Source organism: Anabas testudineus, chromosome 17 (assembly GCF_900324465.2).
Source record: "Anabas testudineus chromosome 17, fAnaTes1.2, whole genome shotgun sequence".
Lineage (NCBI taxonomy): Eukaryota > Metazoa > Chordata > Actinopteri > Anabantiformes > Anabantidae > Anabas > Anabas testudineus.
In genome coordinates this window covers 4,729,958-4,753,599 of record NC_046626.1, presented here as the reverse complement: position 1 = coordinate 4,753,599, position 23,642 = coordinate 4,729,958, and the positions used below count along the sequence as shown (strand labels likewise).

The window sequence follows — 23,642 nt, the reverse complement described above, 5'->3', positions numbered from 1 at the left end:
GTTGTTATTTGTATTTGTTTGTTTCTTTCTTGGTAAAGTTGGGTTTGTCGTGGCAGAAGAAGAAGAAGAAGAAGAAGAAGAAGAGACGAAGGACACGTACAAACAGGGTCCTGCTCCCTGATGTCTGACAAGTGAGGAGAGTCACTGGTCCGGATGGTTTTCATGGCACCGGTCCCCTGTGTGAGAGCGGCGCTCTGACCACTCTGACGGCCTCAGAGAACAAAAACAGCTCCCGAATGAAACTGAGAGCTGCTGATCACTGAATAAACGCGTTTTTTGTGTTTAAAAAAACAACAAAAAAAAAACAAAAACAAAAAAAACAGAAGCAGCCGGAGAGCTGTGTGTCACTCCACAGTCGTGGAGCGAGCCGAGCGCTGCGCGGCAGCACTGCACCTCGGAGCGCTCTGGACCCTGGACTCCCCCCCCCCCCCACCACCACCCCTCTCCTTTTCCTCCTCCTCCTCCACCCCCTCCACTCACCGCTCAGCCTCGCGCAGCCCTCAGCTCCAGCCTCACACACGTCGCTATTGAACAGTGTGAGAGCCCCTACACAACACCCCCCCCCCCCTCCCCGCCGCCGCCTCCCGCGCCCCACACACACACACACACACCGCCGCCACCACCCTTCCCCTCACGCCGCCACCACTGCCTGCCACCGTCTCTGCGATCCTGCGCTGCCTCCACCGGCTTCAGTCCTCTCTGCTCTCACTGATCATCCCTCTCGGTGTTTCAGCGGAGGGGCTTCACGCGCGATTTGCGCTCCTGATACCCATTTTACACTGTGTCTGTGGAAAGTCAGCCTCTCTCCCTCTCTCTCTCCCTCTCTCTCTCTCTCTCTCTCTCTCTCTCGCTCGCTCTCTCTCTGTCCTCCTCCCTGGCTGCGCTCTGGCAACCTAACAGGGAGGTGTTAACTACTTTTTGCTTCCCCAAAGCGCCTCCCGGTATCTCCGGTGCTGCTGCGCAAGAGCCAGAAGGGCCGCTGCTACTGATATCCCCACTCTGCAGAAAAGTTTTCGGTTTGTTGTGAGGATAAAAAAAAAAAAAAAAACAGAAGCCGGGATCCGAGGAGTCATCTACAGAGGAAGCGGATTCTGCCACGGCGAGGTGAGTTACGCCGACTGTCTTTTTTTTATTGTTGTTGTTGGGTTTGAAGCCGCTTTTCTCGCGTCCTCTCTGCTTTGGAAAAGCGGATTTCGAGTCGCTTCAGTGAAACTTTCTGGAACACCGTGAAGCTGCGCGCTGGTGTTTCCCACGCGTGAGAAAAACTAAAAAATAAACATATGTTTATTTAATTTTAAAAGTCGCGGCTCGGATCTGCTCTGTCTCAGTTTTTTGGACACGGACATTTACGCGTGCGCGCGTAACGAGCGTGAGATGTGCCCAAACAAGAGAAAAGGGGGCTTTCTTGGGAAAACACTTCGAGTTGTTTTAGCAGTTGCGTGTGTCGGTGACATTATGCACACATTACAGTGAGTGTGCTCCAGCACAACCACTGAGCCGTTTCAACTTTTCCGAACTCCGAATGTTGATTTCACCGCTGCCTCTGAGGAGGGCTGGTTGTGTCCTTCCCACAGCTGGTAATTAGATCTTTTTGAATTACTCTCAAGCTTCCCGCTGAAACAATTAGAATACATTCACAGAATCAGTCAGAGTAAATGTGATCATTATTATTCTTGCAGCGCTCTGGAGACATTTTCCCACGATTACGCTCCGCGGTGAACGTGGGTCCTCAGGCCTGCTTGTCAATAGATTTATTTTTAAGTATAATGTGGGGCACTTCACCTGAAGACAGCGGGAATCACAGCTCACTGAACGAGTGTGCCGGTGGCATCAAGTGAAAGTTACAGTTGCTCTGGAGCACTAAAGCGCACATAACGACGAGGGCGTGCGGCGTAAAGTGCCGCATGTAGACCCCGTTAGTTTGGCTCCAATAAAGCCTCTGATGAGGATGATTTTAATGCATCATATAACACACATGGAAACGTTTGAAAGACTCCTGCACTATATTGTAAATACACAGAACAATATTCTAATAATGCAAAAAAATATCTGAACAAACGAACTTGAGTTTTAGTCTGATTTTGAATTTAATTCAACCTCAGCGACGATTTAATTCAACTGCACCAGTGAAACTAAATCATGAGCAAGAAAATCTAGTATCAAGTATTTTTTTTTTTTAATTTAAAGGAAACTCTGAGCCCCTGTCAGCGAGGGTGTCCTCTCAAATATGTACATCCAATTATTCTCAGCTTCTTTTAAAGAGAAGCAGAAGGTTTGGATGTGAAAAAGACGACTTGCTGCGGAGCGTGCGCGCGCGCGCGCACACAGGCACGCACTCAAATACCCACTCCTGCCCACACACACACACACACACACACACACACACACACAGTTGGGAAACACCTGTTAACTATGGAGCCACTGTAATTTACATCCTCCCCCTAAATAAGCAGCGCCCAGACAGAGGAAGTCCCGGGGGCCTTCCAGCTTCGTGGCCGACCACAGTGAGCCAAAGTCGGTTACCGCCGAGCGCCAGGTCCCGTTGCTGCTTTGTCGGTTCTACCGGATCCAGCTGTCAGTTTAAATTCATTATTGGGAATAAGGAATACGGAATAGTGGGTTTAACAAAAGTCAGGTTTATTTTTGAGCATTTTAACAAACAGCTCGGCGCTTTTATATCAGTTTCAGCTATTTTATTCTCATTATTCGTGTTGTCACTCTTCGTGTTCTGTATATTGTAGACATGGGAAGAAACACTTTGCTTTTATTTCTTTTTGTTTAACAACTTAAAGTTTGTTTAGATTATAAAGAGATGAGTGGCTGACTTTGTTTTTATTTAGATTTTTTCGTTTTTTACTCACAACTTAAGAGTTTCCACTTTGGAAGGAATAATTCACCAACAATTAGCAGTGTGGGAAAAATCCAGCAGAGCCATTTCCAAGCCCTCTCTCAGTGGCAGCAATAAATAGCGCGTAAAAACGCACTTTTGGAGCCAAGGTGCGCCCGAGGCGGGTCATTGAACTCGCCGCGCTGTGAAGATTGAATTATAGTTCCTCAAAAAAAAAAAAAAGAAAAGAAGCAGAAGAAACTCCAGGTCCAGAGACCTCACCGTGATGAATCCCTTCAAATAGATTTTATTGATTGTCAGATCAAGCAGCCCTGACTTCTAACGACCAGCCGAGCCTGTTCATTTTCCAAGCAAACATATTAGCGCGCAATAATTATCTTGGGAACGAGGGAAATTAAGACAGAAGAGAGGTTTTACAGGAACAAATATTATTTTCAGCACACAAACAAACGAGACATCGCAGAGATGCTGGATGCTTTGCAGCCGAGTCTGTTTCCGGTGTGGATAAAAAGTGCATTTCCTAACAAACAAATTAATTAAAAACAAAAAAAGAAAAAAAGGAAAACAACAAGGCGTTTGAGCTGTTTTATTCTTTTAATTCTCAGTATTTTTTCGGCCCATTCTCTTTTTTTTTTTATAACTTTTTATATTTGCATTATTTACATACAGCCCCTATCTGTTTAATTAAATGAAATACTTCAGTGATATATCTGGTTCACCACATTGATTTCAGTTCCATTGTTTTATATTCAAGGTTGACAGTGTGTGTTTAAATGATCCCGATTGATCTAAAAGGATTTTTTGATGCAGGATTTAATTAAAGCTGCATTTATGACTTTTTTTTCTTTTAAATATTTTTTACATTTTTGGTATCATTGTGTCAGTTTCTGCATCATTTTATTTTCCGCTTCAGTTTCTGTTTCTCCTGATGTTCAGGCCACGTTGATAAAGATAAACTCTGCATAACGACTGATAGTTTTATGTACGCGTTGTTGTTGTTTGCAACTTTATTTGGTTGGTTTTATATATATTAAATATGGCGTTAATGCAGGTTGGCTTAAATCAAGAGAATGCGCCCGGAGCTTTGAGATGACAGATGAGAAATAAATCACACATGATGTTTCCTATTTATAAGACACAAGAAATTATTTTTATGAATCAAGCACAGATCTTTAAACTGCAGTCGGAGGGATTCTACATATTTTGGCCTCGGCAAAGTCGAACTAACATCCTCGATTTGAAACAGAAAATCTCTAATTATCCACCGTCTAATTATTGGTGTTATTTATTTCAGTAGGCCTCGTCCTCCCTGTCTCTCTCTTTCCACCCTTCCCAGAGGATCAGCAGTCAGTAGGCGTAAATGAGTGGGCAAGTGTCGAGCTTGGAGGAAAAGTAGCAAAAGATGATTTATTTGTCAGCGTTTTCACCCCCCCCCCCCCCCCCACCCCCCATCAGCAGTCAGATGTTATTGCCCGCCATTGATCTCTCTTGCTCTGCGCCTTTACGCAGCGACAAGTGAACTAAAATTAATGTCCATTTCAAACCTCTGTCCGGGATCGATGGCCGCGGGGGGCGAGAGGTTGATTTTCATTTGGTTCCGAAGATGCGCCACGTTAAAAAAATAAAATAAAATAAAATAAAAATAACAAATTAAATGAATAAAAAGAAAAAGAAAAATCCTCCCACCTGCCTAATTATCAGGAAACCAGTTCATTTTCATTTGGAATGCGTCGTCGATGATCATTAAGCAGCTTTAGCATCATGATCCATCACATGACGCTGCTTTTATTAGTGACTTCTCTGAATGCAGTGATGGATTTATGCTGCTCTCCAACTTTTAATCAACGCCTCTTCTCTCCGGCTGAATATGAACATGTCCTACATTTAAAAAAAAGAGAAGAAGCGACTTCACTTTGTTGCACTAGTTCAACCTTTTTTTTTTAATTCTCTGTTTGGGTAGAAACACTGGAATAAAAACATATATTGAACCTGGTCCTCGCTCAAAAAGCTTCCGTGTCATATTTGGGAATATTATCGCGTAATGACGCGCGTGTTCACATCTCGTCGTCGCCCCCTCTTTCGCCCCCCACTCTCTCCTCTGTCTCCCCCCCATACCATGACACTGATAGTAAATTAACCGTGGATCGCTCAGTCGCGACTAGTTTGATGACCCCCCTCGGTCTATTAAGTCCTATCAATATGCACTAATTCCTCATTCTTTATTAAAAGCAGAACTAACTCCTTCTCCACTTCTTCACTCCCCCCCTCCAGTACGCACACACACACACACACACACTCCCTTCATCCCTCCCCCCCCCCGTCCTCATCCTCCTCTCTGGGAGCGTGTTTTATGATTTTGTTGTGCTAATAAACGCTACATATGAGAGCTAATTTGACATGCAGGCGGTAATTGAAATAAACGCGTCGCCGGTAAATAACAAGTGTTTGAACACGCAGACGCGAGAGCGCAGCTCCCTCGGAGAGAAAACGCGCCCGGCGCGGCTTGCATCTTAAAAACTTCGTGTCATTGTTGTCTTGTTATCGCTGTTATAATCACCATAATTAAGTGCGAGGAGCCGGATTCAATCATTTAATGGCTGGATATCGGAGGCCTGTCTCTCTTATCAGAGCAAACAAATGTTTTCTTTTTTTTCCCCCTCACTGGAAATTGCAGCCTGTCCGCAACGCAGATTGTGTAGTGGAGCTAAATTGATGGATTTGTCTAATATACAGTTTGAACTGCAATGAAAAGTTTTTATTCTGCAGCCTTTCATGCAGCATGCCTATAATTATGAGTGCATTTTGCTCATTACTGGTTGTGTGTTTTGGGGCAAATAGACCATTTGAGCTGTTTTCTTTTAATTGTTTGCTAAATGATGGTCATTGAAATTTGAGTGAAGGCTATAGAAGCAGTTTGAACTCATATTAAGCACACTACCCTGTTGTCACCTTCATGCAATTATACAGAAATGCTTGTTAATGACATTATTATTAGTAACAAACTGACTTAGAACCCTGAAGTTTATCCTCCTCCTGCAAATATGAAATTCAGAGCCAATTATTCCCTTTATTGATGGCAGGAAAGGGGAGTAGTTTGTGTCCAGTCGTTTTCTATTGGAAGGAAATCACTCCATGGAGGGGAAGCAGCGCTGTGTTTAATGGTTTGATTGCATTGGAGAAGGCAGCCACCAGTAATGCCGTTACATGGGGAAATATCACTTGGAGATGCTATCGGCAACAAGAGAAAGTCAAAGAATTAGCCTAATGGGGGGGTGGCTGGGGGGGTTGGGCGGTTGTGTCGGATGTCAGATACTTTCTATTCTCCATATTGCTCCGTGTCTCTTTCTCTGCATGTCTATATCCCTCCACCTCCTCCTTTGGCCTCCCTCCTTCACCAGCCACATCATATCTCTCTCAGGTTTCTCCCCCCCCCACCTCCTCATTCGTCAATTACACCGTGAACCGGCTCCCTAGCCCCTTCACACACCTCCCTAGAAGACACTGTTGGTGCATTTGCGTCCATCGATTGTAAACGGGCAGTATTTGTGTAGCCTACTTATCATTTTTCCCTGTGCAGCCAGCCGGGCATCAAGGCAGAGGAGAGTGATACAGGGAGGCTGATCTGAACAACCAGTGCATACATACACACACACACACCTGCAGGAGCACACACACACGTTTATGCATCTGCATGTCCACACATAAGCAGGTTGATATTCACATTACACGCTTGGCAGCTGGTGATAAGTCAAAGATTTGGTTTTGCTGCTTGAAGCGTACGTGCCTGAAACCGTCCTCTGTTATCCCAGCAGCCCTAGCTCTGCTGCTCTCTATCTGACTCTGACCTTTGACCTCCATGCAGATTGTTCAACACAAGAATTCCCTTTTGTTCACATCGTCATTATTAACTCCGCAATACTGCAGCAACATCTGTGAGTGAGAGCAGTGTACCTGGCAACAGTTTTTCCTTGTTAAACTTGAACTAATTGGCTTGCCACTTGCCTGCAGCCTGTAGTACAAACCGGCCAACCAGCCGCCTGTCTGCCTGCCAGCCAGCTAGATTAGTTGCTGCTGTTGTACACATCGGCACAGCACAGCAATAAAGAGTCATAGCAGGGCGACTGGTGCCACACACACACACACTCAGTCACAGTCCCTGCAGGACAGAAGGCGAGATTTTGTCACCTGTCGGTCAGCAAGGAGACGCCGGAGTCATCTGTCACGTCCCTGAAAAAAGAAACCAGAAGATAAAAAACCATTATGACTTTTACAGAAAAGGATAAATATGAGGCATGAGAGCAGATTGTCAGCTTTTGGATGAAAGTCTTTTCTGGCTTCCGTTAAGCTCACTGTCGCAGCGCCAGGCACAGCCGCAGTATCAGCTGCAACGTAAATCAAGCTCAGAAAAACATTAAAGGGGGGGAATTTTTTCTTAATAGTGTTTACTGTTAGATATTAAGCAACTTAAGACTAATTTCCAATTGAATTTCTCCTGCTTTTGGAAACATGAATCATTACTTTTTGTTATCACGTTCACCTTTCAAAATGCTTTTGCTTTACAAAGCTGTACTAGTCTAGTCTGGTCTGGACTGTTACTGCACCTGAGAGCAGGAGACCTATAAAAGGATGTGTATCCAAGTTCAGAGCATCAGTTCAGGGAAGCAAGAAAGAAAACAGTCATGCACAGATGTACCAATTGTCCAGAAATACACTTTGGGGTTACTAATCTATGAGTAATGGAATGGTATGCTTTTCCCATTTAGCCTTGTCTGGTACCAGGAATTAGCTGGCCCCGCTGAACCGGTGCTGCCATGAATAGAAATCCCTGCCACAGGTCAGGGCCGACTTCCAGAATGATTTTTGTCCGCCGGCCATGACTCTGCCGCCGAAATCACAAAGGCTTATTTGAGAAGTAAATCCTCTTGGAGTATTTCATGAGAGGGTTTAAGAAAAGGGAGACGATTAAAAATATTGTCCCTCTTCTTGCTTTTGTGCACTCAAACATTTGGAAAATCACACAAATGACTTAAAATCTTAACATATATAATAACATGTATTAGTGAACTGCGGCACAAAGTTCATCCAAATCCTTATTGATTTTGATGTTGAATATTTCCCACTGTCAGGATGATGTGTGTGTCTGTCTGTTATTAAATCTCACTGTAATATTTGTCCCCACCACCGCTGATGCATATGTCTCCCGTTAACTGCAGCAGCTGGTTGCAGTGAGTAACCTGGTTACAGATTTCATATATGAAATAGGACAATTGAAAATAGGAAAGAAACATGGGGGTGAATATTTGAAAGACCTTTGGAAACAAAATGAGAGTTTTACAGCTTAAAGAAAAGACAAGGACAAATAATATGAGCGAGAACAAGAAGGAGAGGAGATAAATGGGCGTGATTCTTATTCACAAGGACATTTGAGCTTTGCCTCATGGCCAGACATGAATGAGTAGATTTCAATAGTATCGACTGTTGCTTCGGACATCAGCAAACACTCGCAGACGCACACCTACTCTCACACAAGCACAAACACAGCAGTCTGTCTGGAATACAGAGTGGACTTGTCTGCAGGTCAGCACACACACACACACACACACACACACACACACACACACACACACACACACACACACACACACACACACACACACACAAACTGTACAGAAAGACAGACAGTTTGCTTTCTCAGTGTCTTCTTTGTGGCACCTATAGTTGCTACATTTTGATCCGAGGAGGGTTTGAATTTCTCTTCCCTGCTACATACTTTTAGATTACTGCAGATTTAGTTATGAAAGCTTAGCTCTTGGTCGTTTTACATGCTCAGCAGGTTTGTGTCAAGGTGCATGATGTTAAAATGTGAACTCTACTGGATGTGTTGCACTGTAAAATAATACCTTGTCTGCACATATGTGATGTAGTATGTGTGTGTAAGGACTTGAGAGATGGCTTGAATGACATAGCTTGGACTGTCTTGTACTAAAATGTAAGAGTGGCACTTTCACGCCTGTCAACAATCTTTAAATATACCTGTGGACAAAGACCACACATGTACACACATTGAGACAGGCCAATGGCTCTCTGTCTCCATTAGACACAAAAAAAACAAAACAAAAAAAAACAGCTGCTTTGCTCCCCGACAGCCTCCCGACACACACACACACACACACAAACCAGTCACAGTTGACGAGACATTTTTATAACAACAATTGGATTCTCTGTCGTTCCTCTCCAAAACTCAGCAGACTCACTGCAGAACTCGGATCTGACAAGTTTCGGGCATCGTGACGGAACAGCAAAAACGCTGCACGTTCAAAGCAGCCGTGCAAAAAAAAAAAAAAAGTATTCCTACCAGTCAATAAAATGCGGAGCTTCAATAAGACCAGTTCCCTTTGTCGGCGGTGTAGTTATTTGGATCCCATTTTTAGTTTTTGTTTTCTGATAGTGTCACCCAGAGCTGCTTCTGTTTCTTTCCTTCAGTTCTGGCTAAAAACACGTTGTAGCATCCAAGTGACAAAGACAGCAGAATGAAAACATCTTCTATTCTAATAACCTTATTTTGAAAAACCATCATGAATCATATCAGTGAAGATTTAAGGTGATGTCTTGCATCAATAATGCCACCATCAAAAATGTCTCTAACCCCTGAAATTTAGTTTTTTTGTGTGGCCCTGCAAGCAAATAGCTTCCCACTCTTACATTTACATAACAATAATAATCTTCATGACCACTGTTACAAATTATTTTACACTGAATTTATGAGTCTTCTACCTTCCTCTCAGTAGCTCATATTCCCTGAGTGCAATTTCCCTTCAGAATGATGTTAAAGCACATTGCTGTTGACACCACAATTTCACCGACTGGTACAACATTGTCACTTAAAGTGCAGATTTGACGTGAAAAGCCTTCCTCGCTGTTTGTATTTAATATCACACCGACAGCTGTATCATTCTTGCACAGTGTAATCAAATTATGACAGCGTGGTAAATGTTCCCCTGTGACATTTTCTATTATAAAATGCATATAGCCGGTGTCAGACAATGTGTGGGTGGGATCCCTCAGTGGCAAATGGGATTGTAAGTGGCACTGACTGACAGTGTGCGCATGTGTGAGCTGTAATTGCGCTTGTAGATTGATGATGTGCAAAGGTGTATGTCATCTGGAATTATGACTGTTGTTTTAGAGATAAGGTGAAAACCATCACTGACTTTTAGCAGCTTTGTGACACATCTATTAGTGCAATATCACCGGGATAGTCAGGACAGATTGCAAATTACACACTGAAGAATAATATTTTTAATGTGATCAAGCATGGATACAGAAGCGAGGGCAGACAGGCGAAAGGCCTCTACCAAGGCTTTCTGCTAGAGGTCTCGTCACGCTGGCGTGTGTTAGTGTGTGCGTGTGTGTGTGTGTGTGTGTGTGTGTGTGTGTGTGTTCGCATATGTGCACTTGAGATCACCAGGCCAGAAGGCAACCAGCTTGTGTCAGTCACCCAGGGAGTTGAGATGAGAACCTTTTGCTCTGATATCACACCCTCTCCCGTTCCCTCCTTGTTTCGAGAGAAGGAGAGAGACATTGGCCCGTTGGCCTGTTTTTTCCTCTCCTCTCCTCTCCTCTCGCAGCCAGTAAGGGAATATCAAGCGTCTTCTTATTGGATTGGCTGCTTGAAGTTGGTGGCCCTTCGCTCACCGCCCGTTGGTCTGCTGGGTAATGATAATAAAATTGAAATATCCCGGTACTTATCAGTGTATTACCTCCCTATCAACACCTCAGACACACTCCTACTTTAGAGGTTATACAGGAGAAAGTGTGATCTGATATACAGCGCGAGCGAAGAGAGGACGCCAGCCGGGAGAAAGTGAGAAAGACACAGAGAGGGAGAGAAAGAGACGGAGTAAACTGATAGACAAAGGGAGGGGAGGAAGATGGAAAGACCGGAGTTTTGTTATGGCTACTTTTTCAAGGTGCTATTTCCAGGATGGATTGCGATAGGTGGGAAGAGAGGGTGACAAGAGGAGGTGGAGGTGGCAGAGGAGGAGGAGGAGAGGCGTGTAATGTGACTCTGTGGCATCTGTCCAGACCAGAGGCGCGTTAGCGTGAGTCATTCTCAACAATCCACCCCAGTCTACTGTACATTTGCGGTAATGTAAAACATCTCACATCTCCCCATCTCTCTGTGTCTCTGGGCCCTCTCCTCTCTCCTTTCTCATGGCAGTTCTCGGTGTGTGTGTGTGTGTGTGTGTGTGTATTTTTGTGGACGAGGTGGAGGAGTGTGCCAAAGCTGAGATCAGGTTTGGAAATTGATTTGAATGAGTGTTGTGGACAGCTGATAGCTATAAAAGATTTTCTCCTTTCATTTCCCAGGGAGTTTCTCCTTTGATGTTGGCTGCAAGTCTACGCAGCTTTGAAGCTTGTCTAGAGCAGGCCGAGCTGCTACTTGATACTGTGCGACTTTTGTATTTGTTGTGTGTTTATGTATGTGTGCGCATGACTTAGTGTTTGACCTTTTTAAGTTGCATCGTTGTTGATTTTTGATGGCAACGGTGACTTTTATGATGGTAAAACCAGGAATATGGTTTTCTGTAGTAAAAGATACCTTATATATTTTATCGGATTCAATCAAATATGGTAAAATTGCTAATGAGAACCTATTTGCATTCAGTAAGCTATCAGATTTATTTATCCTGAGTGATGCACAAAATCCCACAATCACTCATGTACTACAAGTGTGTCTTTACCTACCCTGAATCTTAACATATTGGCTGCTTAACAAACCAGCCACCTTCAAATTGCCCTTTGGGGATAAAAATCTCTAAAATGTTATTTTGTCATTTCATCGGTAGCCTCACTGTGTTCCTCAGACCGACCAATCACGTACTCCTATCTAATCCCCATGAGAGAAGATTGTAGTCTGTTGCCACGGATGCTGGGGGGTCGCGAGGTCAAGTACGGCTAATTTATTCACTCAGTCAGATTTCCTCTGGCTCGTGGATGGCAGATGGAGAGGTCTGATATGATATCACCCATCTGAATCACCCAAGGGAGAAGAGGGATGCAGAAATGGGGAAAGGAGGGAGATGGAGGGACGAGAGGAGAAGATACTGGCAGGAAGAGATGTAAAAAAGAAGAGGGGGACAGATAGTAAAAACTGGGGAATTAAAAGTGGTTAGATAGAGAGATAGCGGAGAGGTTAGCATAGCCTGCAAGAGTGTGTTCGCCCCACCGAGTTGGGTGTGAAGCTAAACACTGAGCCACATAGCCTCTTATCAGATGTGTGGGTGTGGGTGAAGTGTGGATGTGTGTGTCCTTATCTTAAGACAAGTGGTTCTGGTCCAATAAGATCCTGGGAGATGGTAGGAATAAGCGGCTTAGACCAAGATTTGAGATGGAGGAGGAAAGGAGGGAGGGTGGAGAGATAGTGCAAGGCAGATGAGACGATGAGATGACGATAGAGGAACGAGGTAGAGGAGGAGGAAGAGATGGACAGATTAAGAGGATGGAGGACAAGGAGGGGACATTTGGAAAGAGATGAGACGTTGAGGGCTGGATTGGGACGGAAAGATGTGATGTGGAAACAGTTTGGAGCTTTTTTTTTTTTGAGAGTAGAAGAAACGGGGGTTTTGGGGAGTGGGGAGAAGTTTGAGGGTTTGAAATAGTTCTTGGCTTCTTGACAAAGAATAGGGATTTATAGGATTTGATCAGCGGTGTCAACTTGAGGACACATTTTCCCAAGAGGTTCTGAATTTGTGGCTTCAGCAACAGTGTCCGTCTAAGAACACTCTGTCCCCAAAGGATTTGACTTCAAGCCTTGGCTTCCAGCGGCTCCTTTATTAAAATTTTCCACTCAGCTCCCCTCCTTTCCACTACATACGGATTGAAGACAAGACATCGATCTGTGTTTGCTGAAAAATCAGATTGCCTCTTGTCTTTCAAAGTACCTAACATTAGGAAAAGATGAGGAGTTCTAAGATAAATTTGAAAGGGTGTTATAGTATTACAGATATTAAAGGGCAGATTTCAAGCACTTATGTAGGCAAAACAGGATTTTTTTTTCAGGGCTGACCAAAATGAAAAAGGCACAAATCTAAATGGGCTTGACAGGGGGTAACAATGCACTTTCTGGTCTTGCAGCTTGTATGAGAACAAGTATAGTACAAGAACACACTGGTTTCAAGTTGTTTTTCTTAATCCTGACACTGGTGATAAGGAATGACCCCAGAATTATAAACAGAAACTCTAGAGCTATGAAACTGGATTGAAAACTAATGCTTGTGTTTTATATCCCCTCAGTTTGGTGACCACATGAAGATGAGGAACCAGCTTTGATGATCTACGGATGTCCAACCTCTCAGGACCCTTTGGCTTCTACTATTTGCCCGGCAAACTCTAAAAAAAAAAAGGAGAAGGCTTCTATTGCTTTTTACCCAAGAGGAAAAACTTAACCTTGGATCCTAACTGAAAAAAGCCAACAGCACATACCTGGTATGGAATGATTTAACCTGAACAGAGCTCAAAGCTATTTTACTGGTGACGGATTAACTCATTCTCGTTCGGCTGGAGAGCAATGAACTGAATTCAAGCTAACCTGGACTGACGCTTGTTGACACTTTGCAATTTCTTCAAGAACACCTTTTCTACAAAGGTATTTTTCAGAGTGTCTTACTTAAAAAAGCCAACTCACTTATCTGACTCTATAAACCAGATTCTCTATCTTCCTCAGACCCTTCCCAGGTGTCTTGGACACTGTCTCCAGTCTCACAGAGGAGGAATCTTTTCCTCCTCTTCCTTCTAAAGTTCTTACGACCGCTTTCTTCCGTCCAAACATGGACCTCCACAGGGCAGCCTTCAAAATGGAGAGTTCCTCCTATCTGCCCAATCCCCTGGCCTCTCCAGCCCTGATGGTCCTCGCATCCACTGCAGAAGCTTCTCGTGATGCCTCCATTCCCTGCCAGCAGCCACGTCCATTTGGCGTCCCAGTATCTGTTGAGAAAGACGTCCATTTGCCATTTAATAATGGTTCTTACACTTTTGCATCCATGTACCACCGCCAAGGTGCAGTCCCGCCAGGATTCCCCAACAGGGACTTTCCTCCGTCTCTCCTTCACCTCCATCATCAGTTTGCCCCACCTAACCTGGACTGCTCGCCAATCAGCATGCTGAATCACAGTGGTGTTGGCGCCTTCAGGCCTTTTGCCTCACCTCCAGAAGATCGAGATGGAGCCCCAGGTGGGTATCAGTCTGCTTTCACCCCAGCCAAGCGCCTCAAAGGCTGCCTGGATGCCGAGGCTTCACCCCACCTGAGGTACTCTGATGCTGAGGGGAAAGAGTATGATTTTGGTGGTGCCCAAATCCCACCGGGAGGCTCGCCCAGCAGTGCCTTGAAGGCAGTGGAGGACAGTGGGAAAAAGATCTTCGCTGTGTCAGGCCTCCTTTCTGATCGAGAGACTTCTTCCAGCCCAGAAGACCGCATTGAGCGCTGTAAGTAGCAGTTTATAATTGCACTTATGAAAACTAGAACCACATTGAACTGTGCATAGAGATGATGCGACAAATTACCAAAAAAAAAAAAACTAAATAAAATATAAAAAGTATAAAATAACCTTAGAATTTATAAATACCTCTGAGAACTTATTGAGTTTTTTCATCCTATGTTTTAGCAAAACTGTTAAAACAAGAAAGCCACCATGTGCTAGACCTATTTTTACCAATAACTGTGGGAAGTAAACCCTGCAAACTAGACACATGCACAAACATATGTAACAAAGCAAACATGCACAAATAGTCAAATTCTGGCTCTTAAATTCAAATCAAAGTTGCTGCAATTTGTGAAAGAGTGCACATTTTTACACACTAGCATCACACACGCCAATAAACAATCCCATCTATGTTCTGTTGTCATCATCTCTCCTGGCTCTCGCCATCCTTGTTTCACAAGCCCACAAGCTCCACTGGTCACATTAGCATTCACCAGTGGAAGGATGCCATTTGGCTCTCACACACTAGGAATCTGATTAGTGTTTGTGTGTGTGTGTGTTGTGTGAATGAGAGTGTGTGAGTGATTGGTTCAGAGACCGGCCATGCTCTTTGCCATCAGCATTCATCATAGCGCCACGCTGGCAGCCTCATTGCCAAAAGATTTACCCACACACCCAGAACCTTGGCAGGCCGGGTGTGTGTGTGTGTGTGTGTAACAGAAGAGGGGTGGGAGAAGAGTTGTAAGAGTTCCAAGTGCAAGACTGACCAACATTGCAACTTATTTTGTGTAATTTAACAAAAAGGAATTCTCTCTTTATCTCGATCACACCTCTCCTTTTCCCCCCTCTTCCTCCTTGCATCTTTGTGTGTGTTGTGTGTGTGTGTGTGTGTGTGTGTGTGTGTGTGTGTGTGTGTGTGAGTGTGTGTGCTTGAGGGATACATCCTTGATGGAACACATGAGAGACAGAGGCGACGACCTGAGACTGATCCGATAAAAAGACCACCGCAGGAGAGACAGAGAGGGGTGAGAAAGAGATGGTTGAAGGAAGGAAGCAAGAAATGAAGAGAAGGAAATTGGGACAATAACACCGAGTGGCTTGGTTTAAGAAGAAAAAAAAGATATCAAAGAGCACAGAGTGAGAGAGCAAAATGGAGACGAATAAAGACTCGAGCGAAAGAAAGACTTTCAACCTCATTACTGAACAGGACGCAGCAACTGGCAAAGTGTCTTGCTCAAGACAACTGTGGAGTATTGACTAGCAGTCAGCGGCATATGTGCCACCTTATCGCTACAGATTCACAAGTACTAAGATTGATGCTAGAAATAGAAAAGGAGACGGGTGCAGGGCTCCTGTGCTGTCTTTTGGAACAGCTGAGTCTGGATCTAATCAGGTTAAATCTTGGCACAAGTAGCCTCCACCTCTACCACAGACGTCTAATGCAATTGGATGTGCAGAGGCACTACTTCCAGCAAAGAATTATGAGTTCTCCTTCACTGGGTTTGGCTATCCAGTGGATGTGTAAAGAACAAACAACACTGTGGTACAATAACAATGAGGACAGCGTTCTCTCTGCCTCACACACACACATTAGCAGCCTCTTGACATCCTCGCGCTGACAGCAGGTTCATAATGCTCAGGATCATTGAGTCTTATCACAGATTTCAGGGACAAAAACTTAAATAGAGAACAAAAATAAGGATTTATTTAAAAATTAACAAATGCTTTAAACTACTCGGTTGAGTTTCCGAAAAATTGTATAGTATACATTAATTTTTTTCACAAAGCTGTATTTAGTGGAGGCATGACACTGAAGATTTAAACCCGGCTTATGAACTTTGAAACCATTTGAGTCATTAAATCTGTATCTTATCTGCGCTGGGTTGACATTATTTACATGGATATAATTCAGCGTTATCAGTCGTTAAAATGCTGATATCTTTCTAGTAAGTTAATTAGATGTGAATGATTTATAATGATTAAACCTGACAGGAAACGCATCATATCGCTTCTTTTTCAGTGTTGAACATCCCAACCATACAAACTGTGTTACTGTTGGGGGTTAAGCATCACATGGCTATGAGACGGAAGATGCATCAATCAGCCACCTGTGGTTTTGCTGTGGTGGTTGATCCTGTATGTTGCAGTTATGGCAATTTTGTAGTTTTATATTTTATTAAAATCCACTAGGCTGCAGCTGTGATGGGCCAAAGTGCAGTACTAATGTAGATGTGAAGGTTGGAGGTCATCAACATGCTGTATTTCCTTAAACAACTTGAAAAACCCTACACTTCTGACGCCCTTGCCTGCAGATCTATCAGCCCTGCCACATGCCACTCCAAGCAACAGCGGCCTACTCTATGCTAAGCCCTCTCAAATCCCTTCACCGCTCTGGCAGGCACGTTGGCTCTTTACTAAACCTCCTAACCTGTCAGCCACTAAACCTGCACATAAAGGCCCTATCATGCTTTAAGAGGACTATGCATGTCGTATCATTGTAAAAGACATTACCGTTGTACTGTATTCAACATTGTGAGGTTTTAGTAGAAGAATGAAGGGATACAAAGCAGAGAAGGGGGTTTTGTGCATGAACTAAAAAGAGAAAACGGAATTATGGAATGTGTGATTGGAATTAATGGGAATGTTGACAAATGAAACAATCCGCCCTCGCTGTTCTCTTGTTTGTTTGCGCCGGGGATTTGATGCTTTTGCACGTCGCATCATTGTGAAGATTGTATGTGAGCGTGTGTGTGTGTGTGTGTGTGTGTGTGTCAGTATCCAGCACATTCCTTCATCTTTGTTTTCTTCTGCCTCTTACTTTTGTTCTCCCCTACCATCCTTCTTTCACGTTCTCCCTCCCTCCCTCTCCGCGTGTATGTATGTGTGTGTGTGTCTGCGCATCTCCCCATGCGAGTGTGTGACAGCTGTAGTCTGTTTGTTTACTCTCTGTGCGCTCCACATTTACAAGGCTGAGAGATTTACACTGAACCTGACCCTGAATGCCTAACCCAGCTTCCTCTCCCTTTCTTTCTTTCTCTCTTTCTTCAATTTTATAAGGACAATTTACACAAAAAAGACTTAGAGAAATTAATTCCCTGCCAGGAAAAGAGAGAAAACACATATTCTTTTAACACAGGAACCCTATGAGGAAGAGGAGGAAGGAAGAAGAAGGAGGTTCAGATAAAAGACAGCATAAAAGCAATAAGGGAAAAAATGTTTGGAAAAGGAAGGAGGGAAGGGAACAGGGAGGATAGTGAGATGTTGAGCTGTAACGCAGATTCCATCTGCTTGACTGAGAAGGAATTCTTAAGGCAGCGCGCCACAGACAGGTAGGTAGGACGATGCACACATGATGTGCATCTTTTGGCTAAAACTTAACCAAAAAAATAATGAATCAAATAATCAGAGCTTCAAACTTTCCTGGAGACCACTTCCTATTAAAAAAAAAAAAAGACATTTGCTCCCACCCTCCCATTAGCGTATGAAAGTTTGAGCGTTTAGCCGAGTGCACCGCACACAGCTGTTAAAACACACAGCGAGAGGCCTCTCCTTCATCCTTCTCCTCGCTGCCTTTCCTCTGTTCTTTTTTGGTGTTGCCTCCATTTAGTGTTTATCCTGATCTTTTTTTTTTTTACACAGACCAAATGTCGTGTGTGTTGTTTCTTTCTGGGGCCGAGTAGCACAAACCCTAGATAAAAAAATAAAAAAAAAGTCACAGCAGAAAAAATAAACTGAGAAAGAATAGAGTTCTCACAAAGGGAAGATGGATGATAGTGATGCTGATGTTGATGGATGACAAACAGATTTAGTTTTGACTTCTTTTTTTATTGTCTCCATTTTTAGTACTAATGTGGGATTTCCGCACAGCACTTCCCACGGATCACCTGTCAATCAAACTGTGAGGGCGTGGCTCTGAGCTTTTGAGATATTGTGCATGGCGATTTTTTTTAATCCATGTTTATTATTATTATTATATATTTTTTTTTTATAACTGATAGATCCCTGATGTTTGTTTCTCTTCATTCTGAAAAAGAACAATGGTCAAGGAGACGGGAACGCTCATCCTTCTCCTTGTCCTCCCAGAAATCTGCACTCCTCCACCTCTCCCTCCCCTGCTTCTCCCCCTCCTCCATCTCTGCCTGTCACGGTCTAGTGGCAGGGTTAAGTTAAGTAAGAGTGTTCTAATAATTAGGACTGGGACTCGCCTGCCTGCCTCTGTGTGTGTGTGCGTGCGTGTGTGTCTTCCTGTCATTGCTTAGCCAGATGTTAAAAGGCTTGTCCCTCTCATGTTGCCTCCATGTCAGTCTCCACTGTGTGCCACACACACACTCTCTCATCCACACACATCAGGGAATGTCCCACTTGCAGTGGGTTTGTTTACCCCCCCAAGTGTGTGCCCCTTTCCCAGGGTGAGGAGTGTGTGTTCCCCTGTTAATATGCATCCACATTGGCCACACATAGCTAATGATAACTTGCGGTGCCTTTTTATTGTGCTACTATGTTTTATGATGTTTTCTCTTTTGCTATTAAAAGTATTTTAATATATATTTTTAAATAGTTCTAGGAATTTGGTGCTGTTTTCTTTCGTGCTCTTCTAGTCTTTCTCACTGGGTGGTAACTGGATGCAAACAGCAATTGTTTAAGTGTATGCGAGACCGTGTGTGTGCGCTGTTGCGTGTGTATGTCACTTGGTGTGAGTCTTGCAGTCATTGTTGCAACGCTGCACAGATCAAGAATTAGTCGCTTCCTGTCAAGCCTTTTGTCAGCCCAGCCACTCCATTTGGACACAGCTCAGTTTGTGTGTGTGTGTGTGTGTGTGTGTGTGTGTGTGGTGTTGGGGTAGATTCAAATGAAGGAGAGAAGATGAGAGCGGATTCCTTCTCCCACTTCTCCAGCCTCAAAAATAATTTATTTGTATTTCTTTTTAATACACCTGCTAGTTCTGGGACTTCCCACTTCCCACGTTCCCACTGCTGTTTTTACTCAGGTCAGGAATTTTCCTCAGAGTGGAAGCATGTCAAAATCATGTTGAATCATGTAGAGGACAGGATGCTGCTTTGGTCCAAGCAAGTGGCTTTGAAGTGGAAAATGACAGTATTTCTGTAGCAGACACAGGCAGAGTCTCTGTATCTCCCACAAACACACACACACACACACACACACACACACACACACAGACAGGTCAGTAACGTTCCCCGGGTTTCCGGAATTCCACTTTGTTCCCTTGGTGATGTCAGCTCTGTCCAATAAAATCCTGCGTTAAAACTCCACTGAGCCTCATACAACTGCAGCACACCTGGCAACACAACACACACTTAGCTTTTTTTACGTGTGTACGCACACACACACACACACACACAGGCTCACGTAAGGTCACGGCATGCCACAGCCCTGAACTTACCTCTCCTCCTCTCTGCAGTTTACATTTTGTTACACTTGTGCCACATGTTGCTGCAGCAGCACAAAAAAAAAAGCTCACCGACAGAGCAGGCACAGGCGCTGTCGGCCTGTGCCAGAGTTTGTAGTGGTGAACGCTGCCAGACTGCAACTGCTCCAGCTGTCTTTAAGAAGCAGAGATGTGCTTATTTTCACCTCCTGTTGCGGATGTGTTTGTCTCCTCATCTTCCTTTTTCTCTTTCCTATTCTTCCCTTTTTCTCCATCCTTCTTTCCTGCCTCTCCTCCTCCTCCCCCCCTTCTCTTCTCCTCTCTTCTCCTCAGTAATCTAATCTGCAGCCAGTTTGTGGATGCAGTCTACTGTGACAGTGCCCCCCCCCCCAACACCCCCCTCATTTCTCTCACCTACACACACACACACACACACACAAACAGCAGGCCCGCTTCCAAAAAAAGCCCACTTGCTTGGCAGGGGCGCCCACCGCCCTCCCTGTCTTTGGTCACAGCCTCTTAAATATTGAATTATTCATCAAAACTGATTGGTTCCTGCTGATGGCGGCCATGATGCGAACAAACCGCTTGTGTGTGCGTGTGCGAGGAGGAGGTGCCGCGGGTTCGAGATCGTTAGCTGTGCTCAATGCCCTGCCGCTTCACAAAGCTGAACTGGCCCGTTACTTGGCGCACACATGTGACAAGAGCAACTAAATCACTTGCACCTGTAGCTGTTTAGGAAGTGAGAGACAGCTTCAAAAAAGGAAGTAAGATTTTTCTTATTTTTAGTTTTTTTTTTTTTTGTATGTTATTATTTGACCATGAACTATTTCTTTCCTTTTCTTGAAATCGAAAGTTGTGGTTAGTGATAAGGTAACCCATATGCCATTACATTTCCCCATCTTCCTCTTTGGTTTTAAAAGTTGCAGCAATCCCCGAGGGCCAAAGCTTAGCATCTGCTGCGAAAGTCCCTTAGAAAGGTGAAACAAATCAATAATGGCTGTTTTAAATGCATGCCAGAGTGTGCGTGAATGTGTGTGTGTGCATACTCATATGATTTGCATGCACCAGAATCTATACTATTCAATATTGGGAGTGCACTTTGGTGGCTGCAGAGACTTAAAGGTCCTGTCGAAGCATGTTTTATTACCATCATTTCTTTACCATGTGGCCTGGTTTTATCCACTTTTCATAGGTAATTATAGTGAAATCTGATACTAAAATGTCCCACATCAATGCTCATTCCCGTGAGACCACGCTGACGTGAGACATCGATTTAAGAAAAGGAGGCTTCTTTGACAAAATGTTCCGTGCTTCTTTGACGTAAAGGTGCTCCAACTCAAAACCTAATAGTGCATGTCTCTTCTACGGCATGATCGGGTTTATCCACATGCGTTTTCTTCTACTTCTAGTGTGTGTTCTTCTGCGAAACTACCTTCACGCAGCAGGCACCGTTAAAGGCATAAACAGTTGATGATCACGGATTTAGGCGCACTTGAGAAAAAAAGGCGCGGATAAAGAAAGATGAGTGTGTCGATGTTTGCGCACGTGTGTGTTCCGTATCTCAGACGCCTCGCAAGACACTTCACGTTGACCCCGTGGTGCCTCTGCATATCTAAAAGGCATTAGGGGGACATGGAGTCAGTCTGTCCATGTGTTGTTGTTTTTTTTTTACCTCGTTGCTGAGTCTCTAAGCCGAGCTGAGACACACACACACACACACTGCACTCATAAAATCGCAGGTTAATGACTTTTGTTGCAGGTTGCACCCTCACAGCAAATGTTCAAATGATGAGAAAAACATTTTTAGTTGGACTTAAAAAACTCATCTAGTGTTCTTTATTCACGTCCTACTGCCCCTTCTTCTCTCTAACCCCCACCACCCCCCCACACACACACCCCTCACCGGGTGTGTGTGGAAACCCAGCCCACTGTTCAGCAGATGAATAATTTAGCGGTGTGTGTATCATCTGTTTACCGTGCTAATCCATCTGTCAGCAGGCACCTATCGATTCGCGCCTGCCTGGTAATTGCGCATCCACGCCACATGCACGTCCTCAAATGTGCATACACAAACACGCACACACACACAAACACACACACACATTACTAGACATATGCACCCACACACTTGTGCACCTATAAGATGTGCATGTTAGCTCATATTCAGTTCGTGCAGTTGGCCACCCGGACACTTCATTTTCCCTGAGTGGAACTGATTTTAGGGTCAAGGTCACAAAAGCCAATGTGATATTGGACATAACAGCTCCACACAGTTGTGGGTGCCATTTTTATTTTGCTGTTCATAGTTTAGAAAACTTTGCTTGTCTTCTTTAGTTAGGAGAAATTATTAAAGAGACAGATATTGTGGAATAAGTAAGCTCTCAAACCAAGATTAACAAAGATTAATGAAATTAAATGTACAGTATTTCTGCACTGGAAGAAAAGTCACCTCAGCTGTTGTTATTGAGGAGACGGCGGCTGCATCGATTCTGAGCAAAATCTAAAATCTGACAGTGAAGTGGGAAGTGGGTAAAACTAAGAAAAGCACATCCATCCCTCCTTTGTGGTTTCAGTTCAGAGTTACTGCTTTCAAACCTGTTATTGTCTCACATGCTGAGAGTAAGACGAGTTGTGGCATTTTATTGAATTATCTCTCTTTCCATACCATTCCTCTGTGTTGGACTGCTCTTCTAAGTAACTACTCTACTCCGCCTTCAATTTCTGGCACTGGACCATCAAAAAATCATAACTTTGCTTTCTGAGCAAAGTCATCAAACAGTCATAATACTGTGATGTTAAAGAAGACATGTTAATATATATACAGACATAGTAAAGCGATACACACACGCACTGCAGAGCGAGCGAGCTCAGCGCCATAATGAATCTATGGGTGAACATTGATGGTTGTAATTATCAAATGGCTGGTTTTAAAAGCTCATTGATTGATGTCATTAGCTCCATGAGTGATTACTAATTGCCGCTTCAGTATGTTAACCACACAAGGCGCAGACACACATGGACACGCGGAGGCACATGAATTAAAGACACACATACATAATTCTGTTTTGTTTATGAGCGAGGTGATAGGAAGACGCGGAGGGACAAATAATACGCAGAGGCAAAACTCAAATCATTTATTTACACATACAAATAAGAAATAAATCTTTAATATATCATTGGATCCATTTCAAATGGCCTCTGCTACTTTGTTCAGCTTTGAGTCACATCCATTAGGTGTCATTTAGGGAATCATGTGTGCGACTATCCCCTGATTGAAACTATTATCTGGTTAACCCTGTGGTGTTTTTGTGCTGCCAAACTACCCAACCGAGTTTACACCTGTTCACCAACAAAAGCAGCTACAGCGATGATTCACATTCAAGTCTGCCTTTATTTGGCTTATGTTAAATATTAAAAATAAAATAATGCAAATGGTGAACTGAAAGACATTTTTAGCAATAACATGCAGCTACTTCACTATCACATTCATTCTTCACGTTCTTCTTCGTCCAGTGTGTTGTTCCAGAGGATACACAAGTTCACATGCACTGCCACCTCACCCCTCCTTTGATTTAAACCGCCTAGCACTACCCCATGTGAGGGCAAATTTCCTAATTGGCTGCTTACATCTCTGTTTGATGTGTTTCTTGTATGTTCATGTATGCATTGTTGCAAGCTGGGCCAATTTGGAGTTGGGGAGTTGTCGGGGGGGCGGAGGTATTTGCAGTAGTTTGCCATGATGAGAGGTAAAGGTCTAATGCAGGGGGTTAATGTGGTGTGTTTGAATGTCTACTCTATGTCAGTTTAGATTCAGTTGTATGTGTCTGATTCTATCCTCACGCATTGCTCTTTTTCTCCGCAGTTTGCTTGGATGTGTGTGCGCGTCATATTTTGACTTATTACGCTCGCACACACTCAAACACAC

At 43.8% G+C, this 23,642-nt stretch overlaps 1 protein-coding gene across 2 annotated transcripts in view; it reads left to right on the top strand.

Annotated features, from left to right (window-relative positions):
- The first annotated feature begins 895 nt into the window (after window positions 1–895).
- Window positions 896–23,642, top strand: part of rnf220a (ring finger protein 220a) — a 139,492-nt gene continuing 116,745 nt past the window's right edge. Inside the window, exons 1-2 of one of the 2 annotated variants that reach the window (XM_026374346.2) lie at window positions 896–1,104; window positions 13,145–14,332. In XM_026374346.2, the coding sequence (XP_026230131.1) occupies window positions 13,678–14,332 (655 nt within the window). In that variant the 5' untranslated portion in view covers window positions 896–1,104; window positions 13,145–13,677. The remainder of the gene's footprint in view (window positions 1,105–13,144; window positions 14,333–23,642) is intronic. The other variant, XM_026374347.2, reaches the window with a different exon arrangement.